This window comes from Sorghum bicolor, chromosome 9 (assembly GCF_000003195.3).
Source record: "Sorghum bicolor cultivar BTx623 chromosome 9, Sorghum_bicolor_NCBIv3, whole genome shotgun sequence".
Lineage (NCBI taxonomy): Eukaryota > Viridiplantae > Streptophyta > Magnoliopsida > Poales > Poaceae > Sorghum > Sorghum bicolor.
The window spans coordinates 50,521,138-50,542,584 of NC_012878.2; the positions used below are offsets into that span (position 1 = coordinate 50,521,138).

The 21,447-nt window shown below is 44.4% G+C and overlaps 1 protein-coding gene and 1 pseudogene across 1 annotated transcript; one reads left to right on the forward strand and one right to left on the reverse strand.

Moving 5' to 3' along the window:
* Positions 4,077–5,356, reverse strand: LOC8058501 (myb-related protein 308). Its single transcript, XM_002441105.2, has 2 exons — positions 4,963–5,356; positions 4,077–4,807 (listed from the first exon to the last, which is right to left on the reverse strand). Exons 1-2 carry the CDS (start codon positions 5,223–5,225, stop codon positions 4,282–4,284), a joined length of 789 nt encoding a protein of 262 aa, XP_002441150.2. The 5' UTR covers positions 5,226–5,356; the 3' UTR covers positions 4,077–4,281.
* LOC8058502 lies at positions 15,499–20,912 on the forward strand (annotated as a pseudogene).

Consider the following 21,447-nt stretch of genomic DNA (forward strand, 5'->3'; position numbering starts at 1 on the left):
TCAGAAAGCAAACTAAGTAGCTCTATTGTGGCAAAGAATCTCGAAATAATAATGTAGCAGGATTAGAACATAAAACCAAACTTTCTGAAATCACAAAAATATCGCTTTTCGCAGTTGACGGGCGGAGGAATCATCATTCGCCCAACGGCCGCTAACACTGCACGGCTATCACGTTTTTGAAGCAAAAAAAAACCAGCGGCGTCAGCCAACTGAATTAGCTGATTAGGTGAGGTGGTGATGAACCAGGTGATGCCGTCTGTCCACCAACCTCCAGCTACCAACCTCCCAATTCCTTCCATGCCGTCCGGCCCGTCCAGTCCAGATTCCTTCCGCCACCCCGAGCTCCCATTCTAACCTAGCTACAGCTTAGATGAGCTACGGCCTTGTTTAATTTCCAAAACATTTTATAAAATTTCTCAGATTTCTCGTCATATCGAATTTTACGGCAAATACATAGAGCACTAAATATTCTATAGATAAAACAGATAATTAATTACACCGTTACATGTAATTTGTCAGATGAATCTTTTACGAGACAAATCTGAGAAATTTTGCAAAATATTTTAGGAACTAAACAAGACCCTATTTAGTCTATGATCGGACATTATTTGTCAAAATTGAATGTGCCACAGTTCCTATTTTGTAAATTTTTTTGGAATTAAACAAGTCCTACATTAATCGATCGGTTGGGAAGCTAGCTAGAATGCATGTACCAGATGGCAGTAGTCGCAACAGGTGTGAGCTGAACGCTCATCTGAATCTAACTAGTGGCGTAGTAGAAATCAAAGGCACACTTTGCTTGCCTGCATGGTCAGTTCAGTTGAATCGTGAAAATCATAAGATTTACACTATCAAATTTGGCCTTGTTTAAATCTATTTTTTTTTTCTGATTCTGACATTATTGCACTTTCGTTTTTATTTAACAAATATTGTCCAATCATAGAGTAACTAAGCTTAAAAGATTCGTCTCACGATTTTACAGGTAAACTGTGTAATTAGTTTTTGTTTTTATCTATATTTAATGCTCCATACATGTGCCGCAAGATTCGATATAATGGGGAATCTTAAAAAGTTTTTTGTTTTTGGGTAAACTAAACAAGGCTTTGGTACCATTGAATTTATTACATAATATATTTCTATAAGATAATTACTTTATATCATATATATTGATGTTCTTTTCTATAAAGTTGATTAAATTTAAAAAAGTTTCACTAATCGGATTCGAGTAATTAAAGCTTTTAGGGACAGAAGGAGTATTACTTCATCCATTCAAATTTATAAGCCCTTCACAACTAAAATTTTCAACTTCTTCTAGTGATGTGGGCTTCTTCCAGTGTTTTAGCATTCAAATTTTAGTATAAACTTTCCCTAGTAAATGTCACCTAGTAAGATTTCTCTAGTGCTAGAACTACTTGTAGTATTTTACTACTAATTAAAACACTAGGAGAACTCCACCAATTTTACTTTTCCAGCCATCATGTAAGAGCTTACGTTATAGCTGTCGAATATTCGGTTGTTTTCTTGTTTTATTTGAAAAATAAAAAATCATTTTAACTTTCTTATAAAGTCAAAGCATCTTCAAGTTTTACTAAAATTATTAAAAATTTACAAAAATTTATGACATTAAATAGTTATATTATAAAAATATAATTAAAAATCCAATGAAACTTAGTTGGTATATATCGTAAATGTTATTATTTTATTATATATAAATTTAGTTAAATTTGGGATGTTTTGACTAAAAAAAGTTAAAATAATTTATAATTTAAGATAGACGGAGTACGTAAATATTAATATTTTTTGCACGTAGTTAGTTAAACTTTGTGTTTCCCATTATCCCATGCATGATGCAACAAGCGTTTAGTTAAAATTTGTGGTTGATTGATTCCTCTCAATGCGATATATACATTCGTTTTAAAATGGAAGGAGCAGTAGCCGAGTGGTCTTTTCTTGCAGGTAGGGCAGGGTTGTGAGTCGACATCAACAATTCTCGTTCCAGGTGATTAATGAGATTCATGTGCCCGTTCTCTAGGGGAACGCCCCGCGCAGGAAGCAAATTTGAGCACGCCCAACACCAGTTGTGTCCGTGTGCGAACGAGCCTGTATATCCTGCAGGTGCTGGGTTCCTTAACGTTGCAACCCCCGTCTCCTCCGCTCGACGCCATGTGACTTTCCTACGAGACCTGCAGAAGCCCTCGTTTCGTCATAGGCGACGATGAACTGAGAAGGGACAAATGGTACCGTTATAGTGGGAAGAATATCAGGGTGAGGTGGCGTACTTTTTTTCGCTTTCTTTAATTTATTGTGAGAAAAAAATACTACAAAATAACTAACAAAATTAGTAGAATAAGCTCAAACGAACTCGATCTTTGACCGTGCATCGCATTGTCTGCACACAGCGCCCAATTGATCTTCCAGCATCGCCTTTATACTGTAGACGAACTTCCAACGCGCGGTAACGCTCAATCATTGGAAACGGGTTCGTGATTGGAAAAAAAAAGATGCACTATCCAGGTTCGTGTATCCCAGTTCTCGTTCTGAAAGTCCACGCTCCGACATCCGAAGATGCGTTCGATCTGCAATTCGCGCATGCTGAAGTACTAGGCTGCTTGCTGGTGCTGCTATCCCGGCTGGATGCGATGGGATCGGAGATGAGATGGAGTGTCAAGTGGCTGGTCGAAAGGGAATTGTGGACACTGAACACTAGCACTAGGGCTGGCTGCAGTAGTCTCTGTTGGCCAAGATAGGATCCGTCCCGTCCCGGGTTGAAATAAACACCCGTCACCAATTTGCAAAAGAGGGAGGAAAAACGCAGAGAAGCGAAAGGGACACAGCCCCGCGGGCCGCGGCACACTGCGAGAAAAACCGTGCGCTGAAAAGGATCCCACAGAAGCTTCACTTGGGTACCTGTACCTTTTGTAGGTCAAAAAGAGACGCAGCAGCAAGCGTCTATAGTAGTAGACAGCAACGGTTGATTGATTCCTGACAAGCCACTGAGATGATCTGATTCCTTCTTTATCGCCACTTCAGCTTGTGGTAATCATCTCTAAGAAAACGAATTTCGATTTCCGCTGTGGCAAAATGTGAACGGTAACACTTTCGTTTCTATTTGACAAATATTATCTATTATAGACTAACTAGGCTCAAAAAAATTGTTTCGCAAATTACATGCAAACTATATAATTAGTCACCTATTTTACTTATATTTAATACTTCATGCATATGTCATAAGATTTGATGTGACAGAAAAACTAAAACATTTTGCAAAATACTTGGGGAAGTAAACAAGTCCTGTGACTCGAAGGAAAATAGTGTGAGGAGAAATTGTGTTCGATTTGATCACTGAGATACGATCGGGTGCTGATTCACTGTGTGCTGTTCAGCGATGATGTCGAAGTACTACTTGGGCAGAAAAAAAGCGCGCGGCCCTGATAGCCACAGCTGCATACTCCCGTCCTTGGCACGCGACGAAAGGAACGGAACGTTAGCTCCGAATTCCGGGCGTTTGACGGTGACGATGGAGGCGAACAAGACCTTGAAGACGCGAATGCAAGGGAGCAGAGGAATACTAGTCCCAACGCCAGCGGCGGAAGGGCGGGCGATCTGCAGGCAATCTGCACCAACTACTATTCTTCTTGTGTTGTGCATGGCAGTCACATGACGCCCGCCCTGTTTTCGCCGCTTTCGGGTTGTCAGCTGCTCCTCCTCATCGTTACTACTGCAGTACTAGAAAGATTCGGCTACCTACCAAAACCGAAACGCAGCGCCGGGCCGGGCTGCTGGGCGTCGTCGCCGCACGCGGTTCCTTCCGAGGTTCCGGCTCCCGGTCCGGTCGCCGCGCTTTGAAAACAACCGCTCGCGTCCTCTTCCTGCTCTGCATTGCTTGCTGCCAATCTGGTTAGCCTTTCGTTGTATTGTACTACTACCTGTGCGCATTTATAAATGTGCCTCAAGAATTCTGCCGCCAAATCAAGGGAGTTCCTGCTCCTCTCTTGTATTTGCTCGCACAAGAGGAGTGAACTTGTGAACAACGTACCGGTAAAAATTGCTAAGGAGGAGAGGGGAGAAACTGTGAATTTGGAACCAAAAAAGCACCGAGACGAACGATCACATTTCTTTCAATCCGTTTTCCTCTTTTCCTCAAACAGTGCTGTCCATTAGGAGAAAAAACTGCCTGTCCTTCCTGCAAATTGCAGTGAATCAAGCCCGCTATTTTAACGACTCTCCTCTCGGGTTCTCATTCTCAAGTCTGATAGCAGAAGCTCGTAGTTTACGGCACTACTAGCCTTGTTCCAACGGCCTGAAAAATCTAAACCCCTGTTGCCCCGTGATGTCAGCCTCGCAGCCGCACGCCTCCCCGGCGCGGAGGCCGAGGCGGTAGCACAGGCACAGCGAGGTGGGCGTGTCGGCAGCCGCCGCCGGCGGCGGCGAGCCCACGGACAGGTCGAGGTTGAGGTTGAGGTCGGGGCACCGTGGCTCCCCGGCGCTGCCTCCGCCGCTGCTGCCGGTGCTGCTGCTGCCGCCGTCGTCGGATGACGACTCCGCGGGCGCCGGCTTCACGGCGAGGAGCTTGACCGGGGCCACCGGGACGACGACGGCGCCCGCGTGGTGGTGCAGCAGCGCCGCCGCCCGGTGGTGCGCCGCGACGGCGCCGGGAGCCGTGGCGGCGTCGGCTCTGACTCCGAGCGCGCGGTGCGTCTGCGGGTCGATGCCGCGGGCCAGGAGCTTGCGCTTGATGTGCGTGTTCCAGTAGTTCTTGATCTCGTTGTCCGTCCGGCCCGGCAGCTGCCCGGCGATCAGAGACCACCTGCGGTGCGGGTAGGATAGGAGAAGAACGGCATGTTATTGTCAGACAACATCACTCAATTCCAGACGAGACGACGAGCTAGTCGACGACGGTAGGTAGGTAGACAGAAGGGAAGGGACGACACACGGCGCCGCAGCCGCAGGCTTACAACTCACTTGTTGCCGAGGAGGCTGTGCAGGCGGATGATGAGCTCGTCCTCGTCGTCGGTGAAGTTGCCGCGCTTGAGGTCCGGGCGGAGGTAGTTCATCCACCGCAGCCTGCAGCTCTTGCCGCAGCGCGGCAGGCCCGCCGCCTTGGGCAGCGAGCGCCAGCACCCTTCCCCGTGCGCCCGGATGTACGCCACCAGCCGCTCGTCCTCCTCCTTGGTCCACGCGCCCTTGTTCGTGTGCGCCTTCTCGCAGCACGGCGACCTCCCCATGGCTACCTCTCCCGAGCTGAAAGAAACCAGACCACCACTCGTGGCGCCGATCGACCGCGAGCACCTGGCCCGGCTCAGGAGCTCTCCCCTGCTGCTGCCGCCGAGGCGCAGCGCGTCCGCGGGGGTCCTCCTATATATATAATATATATGTCGCGTGGTTGGTTGCTGCTGAGTGCTGATCGCTGAAGCGCTGGGCGGGCGGCGAGGCCGTGCTCGCTGTAGCTCGATCGGGTGGTGTTTCACGTTCCAGTGTTTGTGGCTGCCTGTACTCGCTTTTTTGTTGACCGGAACGGTGTTTCCGGGTGAGTTTGACGGGCGCGGGTGCGAGTTGGGTTGGGTCTTGGGTGGTGGTTGCGGTTGCCGTTGCGGTTGCGGCGGTGGAGCCCTGGTGTCGTGCACTTGCGCCGCCCTGCTCCCACTCCCACTCCCACTTGCTGCTTGTAGTTGTACATGTACTGCTACTGCCGCTCCATCGGCGGTTTTTGGTAGCTAGTAGGTGGTTACGGCGCGCGTCGTGTCGTCTCCGGTCCCCGGCGGCCGGCGTCACACGCAGACCGGCATGAGCCGATGAGCGAACGGGACCGGCCGGCGGACCCTCCGATGAACACAGTGCTCCTACCCACGTTCAGTGAGGCAAAGGCCGTGGGGTGGGGTGGGGTGACTCGCGCCAGGCGGCCCGTGCAGTCGACACGGCGTCATTGCGAAAGGTCCCGTCAGTTAACTTCCAGTTCCAACTAGTACTACGTACGTACCTACAACTCCGATCGTTACTACTGTAGTACTCAGCAGCTCGGTCGGGTGGTGGTTCGCAATGCGGGTGAGATGTGTAGGCCTTGTTTAGTTTGTAATTTTTATTATTCGCTACCGTAGCACTTTCGTTTATATTTGGTAATTATTATTTAAATATAGTCTAACTAGGCTCAAAGATTCGTTTCGTAAATTACAGATAAACTATATAATTAATTATTTTTATTTATATTTAATGTTTTATGCATTAGTTTGAATATTCGATATGATAGAAAATATCGAAATTTTTTAGAAACTAAACAAGACTTTATTAATGAGGTTGGGAGAACAACCGAGAGCAGATTATGAGATTAGGTAGCAGCAGGCAGCAGCTGTTTGCTTGTTTCATCAAAGTAGTGTGGTTGGCGGCGGGTGCATGATGTACGTGTGTGTGTGCGCGCGCTCTGGAAGGTAGGGGAGCTGGGGAGGGGAGCGATAGTTTAGGGACTGATTAGGTGACATGCGTCCGGTTCGGTTGAGAGTTCATTAGGTCAGGTTTGGTATGGTTCCACAGCCACAGGTGGGCTCGGAAAAAAAATAATGCCCAAGGTCAAAGCTACCGTAACACATGCCAATATGTCAGGCGTTCCCTTTCCGTTGGGAACTTAAACTACACAAAGTACTCTTTGTTCTGTTGGTGTTGGGTTAATTAGGGCAGCGCCCGTTGGATCCGGTCGGATGCAACAAGGCCCGTCGTCACCAGGCGACTGCAATCGACCAATCGTTCCTATGAATATATGCCGTCTTATTTTCAAGAGTCTTTCTAAATCTTACTTCTAAGTTATTATTTAAAGGGTTATTTACATAAAATTTATTTCCCATATCTTTTCATTCTCCAGTTCTATTATATCTCATACACACTCTATAAAGTCATCCTTGTCTTCTATTTTTGGCTAGCGAAAAATCTATAATACAAGATTACTATATTTGGATACCCATTCAGAGGAGCGGTTGGAGGGTAGCTTTTTACTAGGCCTTGTTTAGTTCCGAAAAAATTTCGGATTTCGCTACTGTAGCACTTTCGTTTTTATTTGACAATTATTATCCAATCATGAACTAAGTAGGATCAAAATATTTGTCTCACGATTTACAGACAAACTGTGTAATTAGTTTTTGTTTTCGTATATATTTAATGCTTCATGCATGTGCCGCAAGATTCGATGTGACAGGAAATCTTGAAAACTTTTTGGATTTCGCGGTGAACTAAACAAGGCCTAAAATCTCTATTCTTAAAATTTAGAAAAGATATTGGAAGTCTCCTAGAGATGCTCTGATACACTATCATATATAATATTTGCTGACGTAGAAGAAGTCTTTTGCGAAGCAGCATTTTATACAAGTGTAATTGGATATGAATTCAGAAGGAGGGTACATAAAAAGGCACTAATTATATTTAACTAGCTAATTGGAGGGTTACTGTTGGAACAAAATAGATGGAGAAAATAATAATAGGAAGACTATTTCCTAATTATATAATATATGCTATAAAAGATTAATACGTAAGAGGACAAGAAATCAAAGCACAAATAACATCATTAACTACTTAATTAAAGTATCAAATAGCCAATATATATATATATATATATATATATATATATATATATGATAATGATTTCTATTATATATATATTCTTTAATATAAATATTGAGTACATAACGAGTTATGTTGTTACTTGTTAGGGGGGCATGGCTCCTACCAGCCCCTCCACATGTTACGAGATGAAAAGAAAAAAACATGATATGAAAACAAGCAACACACAATCAAATACGAAAGACCACAATTCTAGTTCTTATAGCTCCTTAGGCAAGTAGCAATAGCACCAATAATAAAGGGGAATGAAGGCAGCCAAAGCCGAAATAATAAAGGCGAATCATATGCTCAAGCGCTTAGCAGCCGGGGTACGGGAATATGGGCACATTCTCCGTTCCGGGAACCTCCTCCCGAAACGTGAAACGGGAACATCATGGAACATCGTTCCCAAATGAGGTGGAACACGAATCATATATAGGAGCAATCATAGGAACGTTAGTCCCAAGCGACTATAGAACTTCGTGATGTGTGTGCATACTGCGCCGTGCCCGTCCGTGAGCGGCCGACGAAAAATCTACATGGTGATTGACACATTGGCCTAGACCTGCAATGAGCCTTAAGGTTGGAGTTGGACAACCCTAAATGAAACAAAAATACAATAGTAAACTATATCACGCTAGGAATCGAACTCATTTGGTTCAAAACAACACGTAAAACTACCTGAGCCAACCACTACGTCCCAAACACGTTCCTTTAGAAAGTGGAACGCGTTCCGCAACTTAAAGGAACGAGACGAAGCTATATACCCCCTACGTTCCATAGTTTATGAGAATGTCGTACCACGTACCCTATGTTCCCGGAACTTGGTTGCTAAGCTCAAGCGGCAGGGGAAAGCATTAGCTCTGGTAAAATGACATTAAACTAATTACAATATTAAAGAATCATCGAATACATATGTAGATACAATCAAAGCTAGACGATGGAAGTCACGTATATCACACAGAGAAGAGAAGTAAAAGGCATACAAGTGACTATGAGCTAGGTCTACTATTGATACGTCTCGAGGAAGAAAGTGGTGAGACCCAGGGACAGATTGAAGTCGAAGTATGTGCAAACAAAAGGGAAGTCTAGAACTATTTATGCCATAGAAACACACATATGCTAGTGGGTACTACCAACAAAGGAATCCAAAAGACCATGAACATGAAAATAGCATGCATGGGAGTCGAAGTGCGCGCAACAAATCAACTAATAAAGAGTACCCTTTGTCGTCTATGTTTGAAAGGATAAACTAGGCAAGATAAATATAAGTACATGAGTGGAAATAGGAATGAACTATAGAATAGAACACAAGCCATCATATATGCAGGAACCTTCACCAAGCTGCTTGGCTTAGTTAAGGGTAACGAGCTGAGCAATGGAATTTGATGCCTCACAGGATCTTGACTAACCAGGATAAGAACATGATAACTTATTTCACCTTGTGAGAGAGGAAGACAATCAGTTAGCTAGGTCAGTCAGTACTGGTATGTATGGTCCTTTCGGACCCCTTCTACTTCAACCATGTGGCCCGCTGCCCTAGCTGCTCGTACCTAACGTCCAACCCCACCTGGTCCCTCCCCTTATCATTTGTTGCAGCTCAGCACTATGATTATCTTTTAAAACAACCTAAACAATGCTCCCGAAAAAAAAAACAACCTAAACAAGACAACTAAAGGGACACAAATGTATCTGTTCTGGTCTAGTTCTTTGGCGCAAATGGAAATGAAGTTCAAATCCATGAGCGATCCGTGTAGCCATAGAAGGACAGGGCTATATTTTGCCTTTTAATAGTACTCCCTCCATCCACAAAATACAATTATGGCATAAAATACAACTATGATATTCGTGCCGGTTAAACTAGCTTAAGCATGATCAAGTTTAGAGTGAATATTATTAACAATTTATGTCTCCAAACAAACTTATTATGAAAATATACTCCATAAATAATATAATGATATTTATTTTGTGCCATATTCTTTTTTATATAAATATAGTGAAAGTTTAAACTATTTTAATATTGAAAAATGAAAATATGGATAAACTTTTCTTGTATAGTTTCAGGGTGTAAAGTTTTGGGATGTCACATTGAGTCACATATGGGTGTTGCATGAGATATTCGGATAATAATAATAAAACAGATTACATGATGAATTTAATAAACCTAATTAATCCGTCATCTATATATGTGTTGCTGTAGCTCTTTGTTATCAAATCATAGACTAATTAGGCTTAAAAGATTCATCTCGTAAAGTAGTCGCAATTTGTACAATTAGTTATTTTTTAATCTATATATATTTAATTTAATACTTTATGTATGTGCCCAAACATTTGATAGGACAGGATGTAAGCTTTTGTGGGAGGAACCAATCTACCTAGGCCTTGTTTAGATATGAAAAATTTTTGGATTTCACTACTGTAGCACTTTCGTTTGTTTGTGGTAAATATTGTCCAGTCATAGACTAACTAGGGCCAAAAGATTCGTCTCGCAATTTACAGTCAAACTGTGTAATTAGTTTTTATTTTTGTCTATATTTAATGTTTCATGCATGTGCCGCAAGATTTGATATGACAGTAAATCTTGAAAAGTTTTTAGATTTATGTGTGAACTAAACAAGACCCTAGTGTGGCGAGCGTAGTATAGCGACATGCCAGTAGTGACGCCACGCGGCACAGCTTTATCCTGCGTCAACTCCGATCGACCAGCCCTCATGGCTGCGCACGTCGCCCTCGGTTGACTGTAAATTTGCCACGCCACGCAGTGACGCAGGTCAAACACGTTTTGGTTGACCGGCTCTCTAGGCAGCGTAACGAAAACAGAGACGCGCGATTCGATTCCATCTGATCTGATCTGATTTGATCTGATACTCCTCGTGATGATATGGTATTACTACATCATCATATATATAGTCAGCCTCGGCCTCGCATGGTGTATAGGTTGTTGCCGACTCACGCACGCCACGAAACGACGCCGGCGTGCCCTGCTTGACCCTTAACAACTTCTGCGAAAGAAGCTACGGCTGGCTGCTGCTGCTACTACTAGTACTACTACACTGTACCACGTTTCGTTTAGCATCGTAATCAAGCGTGGGAAAACTGACCCGCGCGAGAGTCCACGCGTGGCGTGGGGGCGACCTCAGCTTCAGTTTCAGCTCTCGTGTGTGGCACGGCACGGCCGCACGCGCACGGGGCAGCACGGAGAAAGTTCAGCCATGCACGCCTGCTGCCAATTAGCTAACCGTCTCCAATCAACCTCACCCGGGCCGGACGCCACGGGCCACGGCGAGCGGTCACTTCTTCGCGAGTTACTAGGGGATCGGAGATCTTTTCGTTCTTTTTTACCAGCTAAGCCTTGTTTAATTTTTTTTTAAAAAAAATTTCACGACACTGTAGTAATTAAGTTTGTTTGTGGTAATTATTATCCAATTATAAACTGACTAGGCTCAAAAGATTTGTCTCGTCAATTTCGACTAAACTGTACAATTAGTTTTTATTTTTATCTATATTTAATAGTTCATGCATACGTCTAAAGATTCGATGTGACGAGAAATTTTGAAAAATTTTAGATTTTTGGGTGGAAGTAAACAAGGGCGTACTGGAGATAGATTTTTGGGTGTTTTATTGTGACATGGATGGAGGGAGCCTTGCACCTTTTGGAGGAGTACTCAACTTGCATGGCAATTGGCAAGTAGTAGTAGTGCTAGCGGCGCGTGCCGAATACAACGCGTTGAGATTCACGAGACGGATGGATCGATAAGAGTCAGCAGCTGCCTTAGTCTCAGTAAAGCACCAACGATGAGTTGTTTTTGTCTCTATATTTTTTTTTTGTTGAGAATTACAGTACACAGTATAACTAAGTCCACGGGATGTATGGTCAAAACATAGTATTCAACATGCCCGAACGAAACAAGCCTTGGCGTCATTGTGATCCGTCAACTGTGTGAAATTTAAAGACCAATCTATCAGCATTCTCTAGTCACTCACCTCCCGCTTCCCTCTTTAGTTTTAGCTCTTCTCACTCTCGCCAGAAAAAAAAACACCATTTTGCATATTCAGGTGGGGATTCTCTCCCCCCTTGACTTTAAAAAAACACTATTTGATATGGCTTCATCATCATCTCTAGTTCTAGCTCTACGCAGAAGAGAGGCGGTGCCGATGAGGAGAGGAAACATGAATGGGCGGTCACACGGGTGGTTAGGAGGGGCAAATTTGGCACCCTCGGGCGGAGAGAAGGGCAAGATAGCACATGCGGAGGGACGAAGACAGGCGGCAAGACACGGACGAAGAAGAGAGGTGGCTTGGCCGAGCCAAATAAGAGCGGGGTGCGGAGAAAATTGATAAGGCTTCGTTTAAGAGAAACGAAAGACTTGTCCCAGGGCAGTATACCCCGTTGTGGATTTTATTGGACCAACGAATCGCCTACTACTTCTTCCCCGCTTCCCCTCTCCTTTTTGGTTTCCTCGCAATGGACTGTGGAGCCACTCCGTTTCCCGTTGCACTCTGGCGCCTAGTACTTGCACGCGAGGGCCAGCAATGCCAAGACCGTCGAGGCAGGGAGGCATCGCCCCTAGGAAAACATGAGGGTGGGGTGCGTCTGCCCTCGTGCACTCGAAACCGCTCGACAATTTGCCCAGGGTCATAAATCACAGTGGGGTACTAGCCCAGGGAAAAGACGAGTTTCCCCCTGGAGAAGGTTGTTTCCAAACTGAGCCGACCTTCATCTACGGTACAAAAGTTCCGAAGCGAGCCATTTTTGAATGGAGCACTGTGAAGCGAGCAATTTCTAGATGGAGCACCGTGGAGCGACAACTTTACGCAGGGCTCCATGGCTCGGTTCCTCGCGTGAGCGGAGCCGGCGAAGACCACTCTGTGTGGCAGCGCGCTCGACCACTTAGGCCTTTGTTTAGTTGGTGGGGTGAATTTTTTGGGTACTGTAGCACTTTTGTTTGTATTTAAGAATTATTGTCCAATTATGAACTAACTAGGTTTAAAAGATTCGTCTCGTAAATTACATACAAACTGTACAATTAATTATTATTTTTATTTATATTTAATGCTTCATACATATACCACAAAATTCGATGTAACGAAGAATCTTGAAATTTTTTTAGTTTTTAGATAGAACTAAACAAGACCTTATTAACAATGCCGAGTATCATACTACTGGCTAGGGTTGGTAGAAGCTACTATAGCTAGTAGCCAGGTAGACAATAATGTAGTGCCAGTTGATTGGTTGGCGCTTGGCAGTCGAAAGTGCGTCCAAAACAAAGCCGTTGCAAGTGCAGCGGAGGCAACTGCACTGCTCATTGCTGGTTTAGTTTAAAAAAAAATATCAAGATTTCTCGTTTCATCGAATCTTTGACGCATATATAGAACATTAAATATAGACGAAACAAAAACTAATTGTGTATAGTTTGTCTGTAATTTACGAGACGATTTTTTTAAGCGTAGTTAGTCTATAATTAGACAATAGTTATCAAACAAACAAAAGTGTTATAATAGTGAAACCCAAATTTTTTTCACGAACTAAACGAGGCCTCACTCACACACAGTACCGACGCGCAAAATATCCTACAGGTAAGGTAGGTAGGCACGGGTTGTTTGCGATCATTACTAGAATGCAGTTGGTGCCTAGCAGGTACTCAGGTATATGACTAAGGCCCTGTTTAGTTCCTAGTCCAAAAATTTTTCATCCATCCCATCGAATCTTTGGACACATGCATGGAACATTAAATGTAGATAAAAAAATAAACTAATTACACAGTTTAGTTGAGAATCGCGAGACGAATCTTTTAAGCCTAGTTACTCCATGATTAGCCTTAAGTGCTACAGTAACCCACATATGCTAATGACAGATTAATTATGCTTAATAAATTTGTCTTGCAGTTTCCCGACGAGCTATGTAATTTGTTTTTTTATTAGTTTCTAAAAACCCCACCCGACATCCTTCCGACATATCCGATGTGACACGCAAAAAATTTTAGTTCCCAATCTAAACAGGCCCTAAAGCTAGCGAGGGTCGGCTGAGAGCTGCACAGAGGAACTCCAGGTATAGCAAATGTCAATTGACAACTGACAGTACCTGCAGGAAGCTGTTTGTGAATTGTGATTGACGTTGCATTTGCATGTGGAATTGTGAGAATTGTGTGATGCTCAGGCGTCCCGGTATGCGTACGTACGTACGTAGCGCGCAACAGCTACGTACACGTTATCCACATACCTGCGCCTGTTCGTTGTTTGCTAATTTATTATGTAAGAAAAATACTGCTGACAGAAAAAATATAGCTGACGTATATACACATTGATGCTTGTTTACCAGGGAACAGTTGTGGGTAAATGATATGTACAGTTGTGGGTAAATGATCTGTTCTGCTCTGTGTTACTGCTACCGGGAGGGTAAATGATCTGCTCGACCGCCTTGCTTGTCAGCAAGTCCTGACTCCTGAAGGACGACTTGAAGCTCGCGTGATGTGTCTTTGCAGAATCAGGAGGAAGCTCGGTTGGTAGCACTGACTGTGAGGTGGCAACTGGCAAGGCTCGGTTGGTAGCACTGGTACGATCTGCGGTGAGTTGTAAGCTCGGTTGGATTGATATACTTTTTGCTCTCTGTAACCGTCGTCTCATGGCAAGGATAATGTAATGTATTGGCGCCACAGAATGAATGATGGGTTTCATCGGTTAATCAGAGAATTCCTGACCCTTGACAATTTGCTAGTGCTACCAAATTATTTGATTCCTTGGAGCATCTTTTATAGTCTTCTCTTGGAATGATGTTTGGACACGGAGTGATGTTCCTCAGAGGCTTCCTGTTTACTATCCTGCAGAGCCTTGACCATCCGTTGATCTTGTTTGGCCCTCTCAATCTATATTGTTCATTTGGGCAATATATATGTCCTCAATCATTGCATTGGGCAACGCAAACAAAGCCACGCAAGAGCAGGTCTTGCACATTTGATTTTTCCAAAGGATCGAGTCCTACTCGTACACATGTTGCTGTTTCTCTATCTATTTCATTCAAAGGCAAGGAATTATAGAAAGAGTAGTCGGTTTCTATTGCTACTCCGTCTCCGTGGATGCAAAACTTCTTGCTGCTGATGTCAGTATGTCACCGTCACTCAGATCCTCCCCCTCTTCATTCAGACGGTGGCTTACCTTGTTGAATTGAAAAGTAGATAGTTTGTTAGTTTAAGACTTTAAGCCTTCCAAGTTAACCTCTGAACTGTAACAAGTACTTGGCGAAAACGACATGAGTTTTTTTGTTATATTTTCCATACACAAGTGAGCTGCGCTTAGAGCATCTCCAACAACTTGGTATTTCAACATGCTACCCTACCAAATTTGCTAAAAGCATAAAAATCCTCCTCCAACAACTCCTTATCTCAACTTGCTAAATTTCCCAAGTTGCTATCCAGAGGTTTCTACTGCCGAGATTTGTCAAGTTGCTATCCCAAGTTGCTATCCCGAGCGCAACTTGTTGGAGACACATATTCTTTTACCAAGTGAGCGGGTCACATCTGTCATCCTCTATTTTTACCAAGTGAGAATAGCAACTTATTGGAGACACATCCTTTTTTCTTTTGCTAAACAAATTAGCAACTTGCTATAACTCAAGATTTGACAAGTGAATTTTACCAAGTTGTTGGGTATTTGGTGGAGTAGAACAACCAGTCAGTTCCCACAGGAATCTGGAGTACTTCTCTACAGATTTTCCCACGCCAGAAGCCCAGAACCAGCATCTGCCGCAGCCAGCCCATGCAAAAGGAGCCCATCGGGATCTGGAGGCCCATGAGTAGCAGGCCCGTACGCCGATCCCAGTGGCGTCCTCGAAACCACCAGGGGGGCAAAACGGCGACAAGCCCCACCGTTCCCGTGCAAATAATTCGGTTGCCCATGTCCTGAGGCCCCACTCGCCAGCCACAGCCACCAGTCTCCTCGCCTCCTCGGCTCGGCTGTTCCCCCTCCCGCTTCCCGACGACACAGCCCGACAGCCCACAGCTCACAAGGGAGGGATAACGCCAAACCCAACCAAAACCCTAGCGACCAGCCACATTGATGACCTCCGGCCCTCCTCCTCCGCCGCCGCCGCGGACGACGACGTAGATGCACAGGCTCTCCCTCACCGTCATTGACGCCACCGCCGCCATGCCCTTTGCGCTCCGGCTCGGCGGTTCCCCAGCGGTCCGCCTCGCCGCCGCGCGCCGCGCGGGCCCGCGGCCCCTGGCGTGGCTGCGCTTCGGCAGCGGGGCCGGGGCGCGGAGGCTCTGCTCCGCCGAGGCCGCCAGGCGGGGTGGCGGTGGCGAGGATGCGGAGGCGGAGGCGGAGGGTCGGAGGGGAGGCGGGAGCCGCGTGCCGTCGGAGAGGAGGATGAGGGGCGGGGGGAACGCGGCCGCCGCCGCGGTGGGGACGAGCATCGAGCTGCTGGCGATTCCCGGTGTGGGGCCGCGCAACCTTAGGAAGCTCGTGGACAATGGCTTCGAGGGCGTCGCGCAGCTCAAGCAGCTCTACAGGGACAAGGTGCACTTAGCTTGTGTTTCACCATTTGCTGATTTGTGTGTTACAAGTAGGATTTCGCTTGCTTCAGGGCGTGGGTATTATACTACGCCACTGTTAGATTGGTTATATTATGCCTTAAAGAAATCCTTGGTACATGTGCCTACCGTTGTGCTTCGTTTTCGTTAACAATAAGAGGTTTGTTACCGTGCTTGAGAAAAACTAACAGTTCCTCCCTGCAGGATACTAAGGGTATTTTAGTATTTTGATTTCTGTCATTAACTCTAATGAAACAGTTGTTTTTGTCTCATCAAACAAGCGATCTGCGCTTCGTGCTTTTGCTCCGATCACCGCTGCTTGACTACCTGCACATAGCCTGTCCCTGCCCGCCTAGAGTCACCGTCTCCCACCTGGCCAAACACGTTGTCAATTGCCATTCCGGAGCTCGCTGCTGAAAGCGTGCCGCTCATGTGGCCGCCGCCCGCCTGCCCTGAGTTGCCGTTGCCCACCTGGCCAAGGTCGCTGTTGTCTGCCTGCCCGGAGCCTGCTGCCGGACATGTGCCCAGGTCTCTGTTGCCTGGCTACGAGGTCTTGTCTTCCCCATGCTCGGCAGCATGGTCTCGATCGGTGCCACCGTGAGGAGCAATGCGGTTTCATTTGGTCACCTGCACCTGGAGCTAAAGTTGCTTTGATTTAGGTAGTCAATGGTATCACCAAGCACGTGGAGGCCTTGTCCGTCTGCACATGCGAAACCATTCGCCACAAGCAGCACAACATTAAAATTAGCTTCCAAATTCCAATAGAACGCAGAACTAAACCTTGGAACCAAGCTAGATGACACAAATGGAGAGTCCCTGTAGCTGACCGTGCTCTATTTGGGCGTGGAAGTCTGCAGTCTCATCGATGTCAGAATCATACGTTCTTATCAATACCAAACAGGCCAACCACAGAAAGAGTGATGAGAGACAAGGACCACGCAGGAACGCACCCACCATCTCTGAATGGTTGTGCATGTCAGCAGCCAAGCTCCTCTGCCGCGTGGGGCGCACCAGCTGAACATGAGCAAAGGCAGCGATAGATCATCGTCGCGGGCGTCTAATCGTCTCGGCCACCGCCGTTGCTGCCTAATGGAAGGCGTTGATTCTGAAATGTCGGTGTATGCATTTGTGGTTGTGGGATTGAATGGATCGGGACGAGCAGGAAGAAAACTCACATGTGAAAGTATTATTCTACCCTTCAAAATTAATTAAGAGCTAGTTCCTGGCCCACTAAAATTTAGTTCCGGTCCACATCTTAAGTTCCTCTCAATTGGTTCCTCCTAATTTTTAGCCATTCGATCTAACCAAACGAAGGGCTCTCATTAATTCCAAGCGCTGTAAAATTTCTCTAATAATAATAGTTTTTGTTGCTTCACCATACATTATATCCTTGCTTTGTTGTACAAGCCAAAATATTGAATCTCACACTGTATGCTGAAAGGTATCCTTTCTGCTAGACATGAACATTGTAAATAGTTAAGTAGCAAATGTTTATCATTATAGAGGGCCTTTAGTTTATTTTTAATTAACCAAGCATATGTGTAATTTGAAATCAAAATGAAAGGAACATGGCATGCTAATAAAAAAATGTTCTGATTTACAGTTTTGGATTTATTCGATGAGACTTTTCAGAACTTTATGCGAGACAATAATATCGCCAATCCCCTATAAAATCAGAAGCACTTTCTAGATATTGGTTTCAATTCATGGGATCCAAACAGGCTCTTAAAGAAAACCAGGTCCATTTCAAACAGTCAAAATTGTAAAGGATCCATGTCTATTGTGGGTGGAAGTAAACAAACTCATGCTATTAAGGCCCTGTTTAGATGGCTTATAAAAATTTTCTGGGTCACATCAAATGTGTCGGAAGGATGTCGGGAGAGGTTTTTAGAAACTAATAAAAAAACAAATTACATAGCTCGTCAGGAAACTGCAAGACAAATCTATTAAGCATAATTAATCTATCATTAGCACATGTGAGTTACTGTAGCACTTAAGGCTAATCATGGAGTAACTAGGCTTAAAAGATTCGTCTCACGATTTTCAACCAAACTGTGTAATTAGTTTATTTTTTTATATATGTTTAATGTTTCATGCATGTGTCTAAAGATTCGATGGGATGGATGAAAAATTTTTGGGTGGGAAACTAAACAGGGCCTAAGGTTGCAATTCTTGCATAGATCTTAAAGTGCTTACGTGGTGTCGTAGATTTACAAATGATACGAGAACACTTTCAGCTTTCTGCTTAGGCCCTGTTTGGAGCATGGGATTTTTTTTCTTGAATCCTGCATTTTTTCCTGTGATACTCTTGCATATATCTTTTGTTTTTATTGTTGTTGATGTTACTGTGTAGGTTTTACAGTTTTCTCCATTTGAAACAAGTTTCTCTCGATTTAGAACCACTATATGCTTTACTGATATCTTGCATGCATGTGCAGTTCTTTGGCAAGTCTAGTGGGCAGATGGTTGAATTCTTACAGTGTTCTGTTGGCATTGTACATAAGAATCATGCTGAGAGTATAACCTCGTTCATTAAAGAGAGTGTTGATGAGGAGCTGAAAGATACAGATTCATCTAAACCCACTCAGAAGAAGAGGCTGACCTTTTGTGTGGAAGGGAATATCAGCGTTGGGAAAACCACTTTCCTCCAAAGGATAGCTAATGAGACAATTGAACTGCGTGATCTTGTAGAGATAGTTCCTGAGCCTATTGATAAGTGGCAAGATGTTGGCCCTGATCACTTCAATATATTGGATGCCTTCTATGCTGAGCCACATAGGTATGCATACACTTTCCAAAACTATGTGTTTGTGACAAGGGTCATGCAAGAAAGGGAATCTCAAGCTGGAATTAAACCTCTCAGACTGATGGAAAGAAGTGTATTCAGTGATAGGATGGTAGGTCAATCATTCTTACAAATGCTATTTCAGGAACTGAACATGCATTTCAGTTGCCTTCTGATATGATTATCAAGTATCATCATCCAACTGATTGTTCTGTTATTGTGTACCAGGTATTCGTCCGTGCTGTTCACGAAGCTAATTGGATGAATGAGATGGAGATCAGCATCTATGATTCTTGGTTTGATCCAGTTGTGTCATCACTCCCAGGTCTCATCCCAGATGGATTTATCTATTTAAGAGCTAGCCCAGATACTTGCCACAAAAGAATGATGCATAGGAGAAGATCAGAGGAAGGTGGTGTTACACTTGATTACTTGCAAGGTTTGCATGAGAAGCATGAGAGCTGGTTGCTTCCTTCGAAAGGATCGGGTCCTGGTGTATTATCGGTCAGTCAACTGCCCATGCATATGGAGGGCTCCTTGCCTCCGGAAATACGGGATCGTGTATTTTACTTGGAAGGAAATCACATGCACTCTAGCATCCAGAAGGTACTTGCTCCCATTGTTTCAATGGATTCAGGAAACACATTGGGGTATTTCCTGATCTGTCAGGGCTTTCCAAAGTTTTGGATTGGTTAACAAACATTACCCACTTGATTTTTTATGACTTCAGTGGTTATTGGCTTGTTATAAAGTTCAATTTCATTTAAATGTTGATGATGCTGTTTCAACTTTATAGGGAGCATGCATAGTAAACATTGTAACAGTTAATATGTCAATTCACTAGAAATATTGTCATTTTCCTAATGCTACTTGTGCTAACACCATCATTATCACAAACTATATTCCTATTATTGCAGTTTTATTCTAGCACACACCCTGCCCAATCTCAGAATCTAAATGCAATTGCAAAGGAAAAAAACTTCGATTCAAATTTAAATTGAATGGTTTGCTAGGAATGGTAGATCAGTTCCTGGAGGTATCCACTATCCAGGTTATTACCACTGAAATTAGCATCACTGCTTTAAGCACCTCAGTTAAAATAATGTCTTTTTCTATGTAGGTTCCTGCTCTCATCTTGGATTGTGAACCTGACATTGATTTCAGCAGAGACATAGAAGCTAAACGACAGTAAGTTTGCACAAGTTCCTTATACAAACTGTGTTATTTCTTGCCTCAAGTTTTGTCCATGGAAGGCAGTGAGTTTGTTGCTTCTGTAGTGATATTCCAGTCACTGTTTACTGAATTGAATTCCAACATACTCCTACTTGTTTGCTAATGAAGACTTTGATCTACCCACAAAATCACGTGTTCTCATTTAACACTTGTCTTTCTTCTGTGTAGATATGCTAGGCAAGTTGCAGAGTTCTTTGAATTTGTGAAGAAAAAGCAGGAGCAAGCTCCATCGGAGCAAACAAGCAATGACAAGGACCGCATGAACCCACAGGTATTGCTTCCTAACAGCAGCCGCTTGTGGGGGTCCCTAAAGGCAAGCCTTTTGCAGGCTATCCAATGAATCTGGATTTCAGAAGAGCCATGTCTTCATACCTCTCAACTTAGGACTCCCAGCTGCTAAAAGAAATTAGCCCCTCGCTCACTGACCTTGCAAAGAGTCTATGCATCAAGTTCAACCTTAGGTCGCCCGATGCTAGCCACTGATGTAAAATAGGTTGCTTCCCCCTTGTGTAAATTATGATCTTAGCGCTAGTTCCACGTTTTGCAGCATTTTCCACGTTTTGCAGCACTAGTATCAGCGTTTATCAGATCTGATCGGATGACAGGTGTAATCTGTACCGTAGCTTCTTTGCTTGAATCATTCTGTTGAACAGATTTTGTGGAGGGCGTGTGCTGCTTCGACTTGTACTATGTGTGGAAGATTCCTGATGATGTTATGTTGTGCGTTTGTTCACCTGGTGGAAAAGCTGCTTTGGGCCGCCTCGAGGATTGACCGGGGAGCCGCTGAAATGCTTGTGCTGGTCAATGTGAAATGCTTGTGTTTGGCAAACTGACATTCAGCTTTCAAATTTGTCGTCCGTGGCGTCTGATGCTCATGCTCTGATCTGATGCCCTGTGGCATGAGGCCGTCAGAACTGGTGCCCTGGTGAACGCGTCAGTATACGGTCGGTCAAATCTCGACTCTCAAGAGTCCGGGCATGGGGCATAGGCCGCACAACGTATTGGGCAGGGAAGCCTTGTCCTCCACCAACGCAAACAGGCGAATCAGATTGGCGATTGCTAGGCCTTGTTTAGTTTACTCTGAAAACTAAAAAGTTTTCAAGATTCTCCATCACATTAAATCTTGTAGCACATGCATAAAACCTTAAATATAGACGAAAACAAAAACTAATTACACAGTTTAGCTGTAAATCACGAGATGAATCTTTTGATCCTAGTTAGTCCATAATTGGATAATATTTGCCACAAACAAACGAAATTGCTACAGCAGCGAAAAATTTTCGCTTTTCGGAACTAAACAAGGCCTAGGGAACTACACGC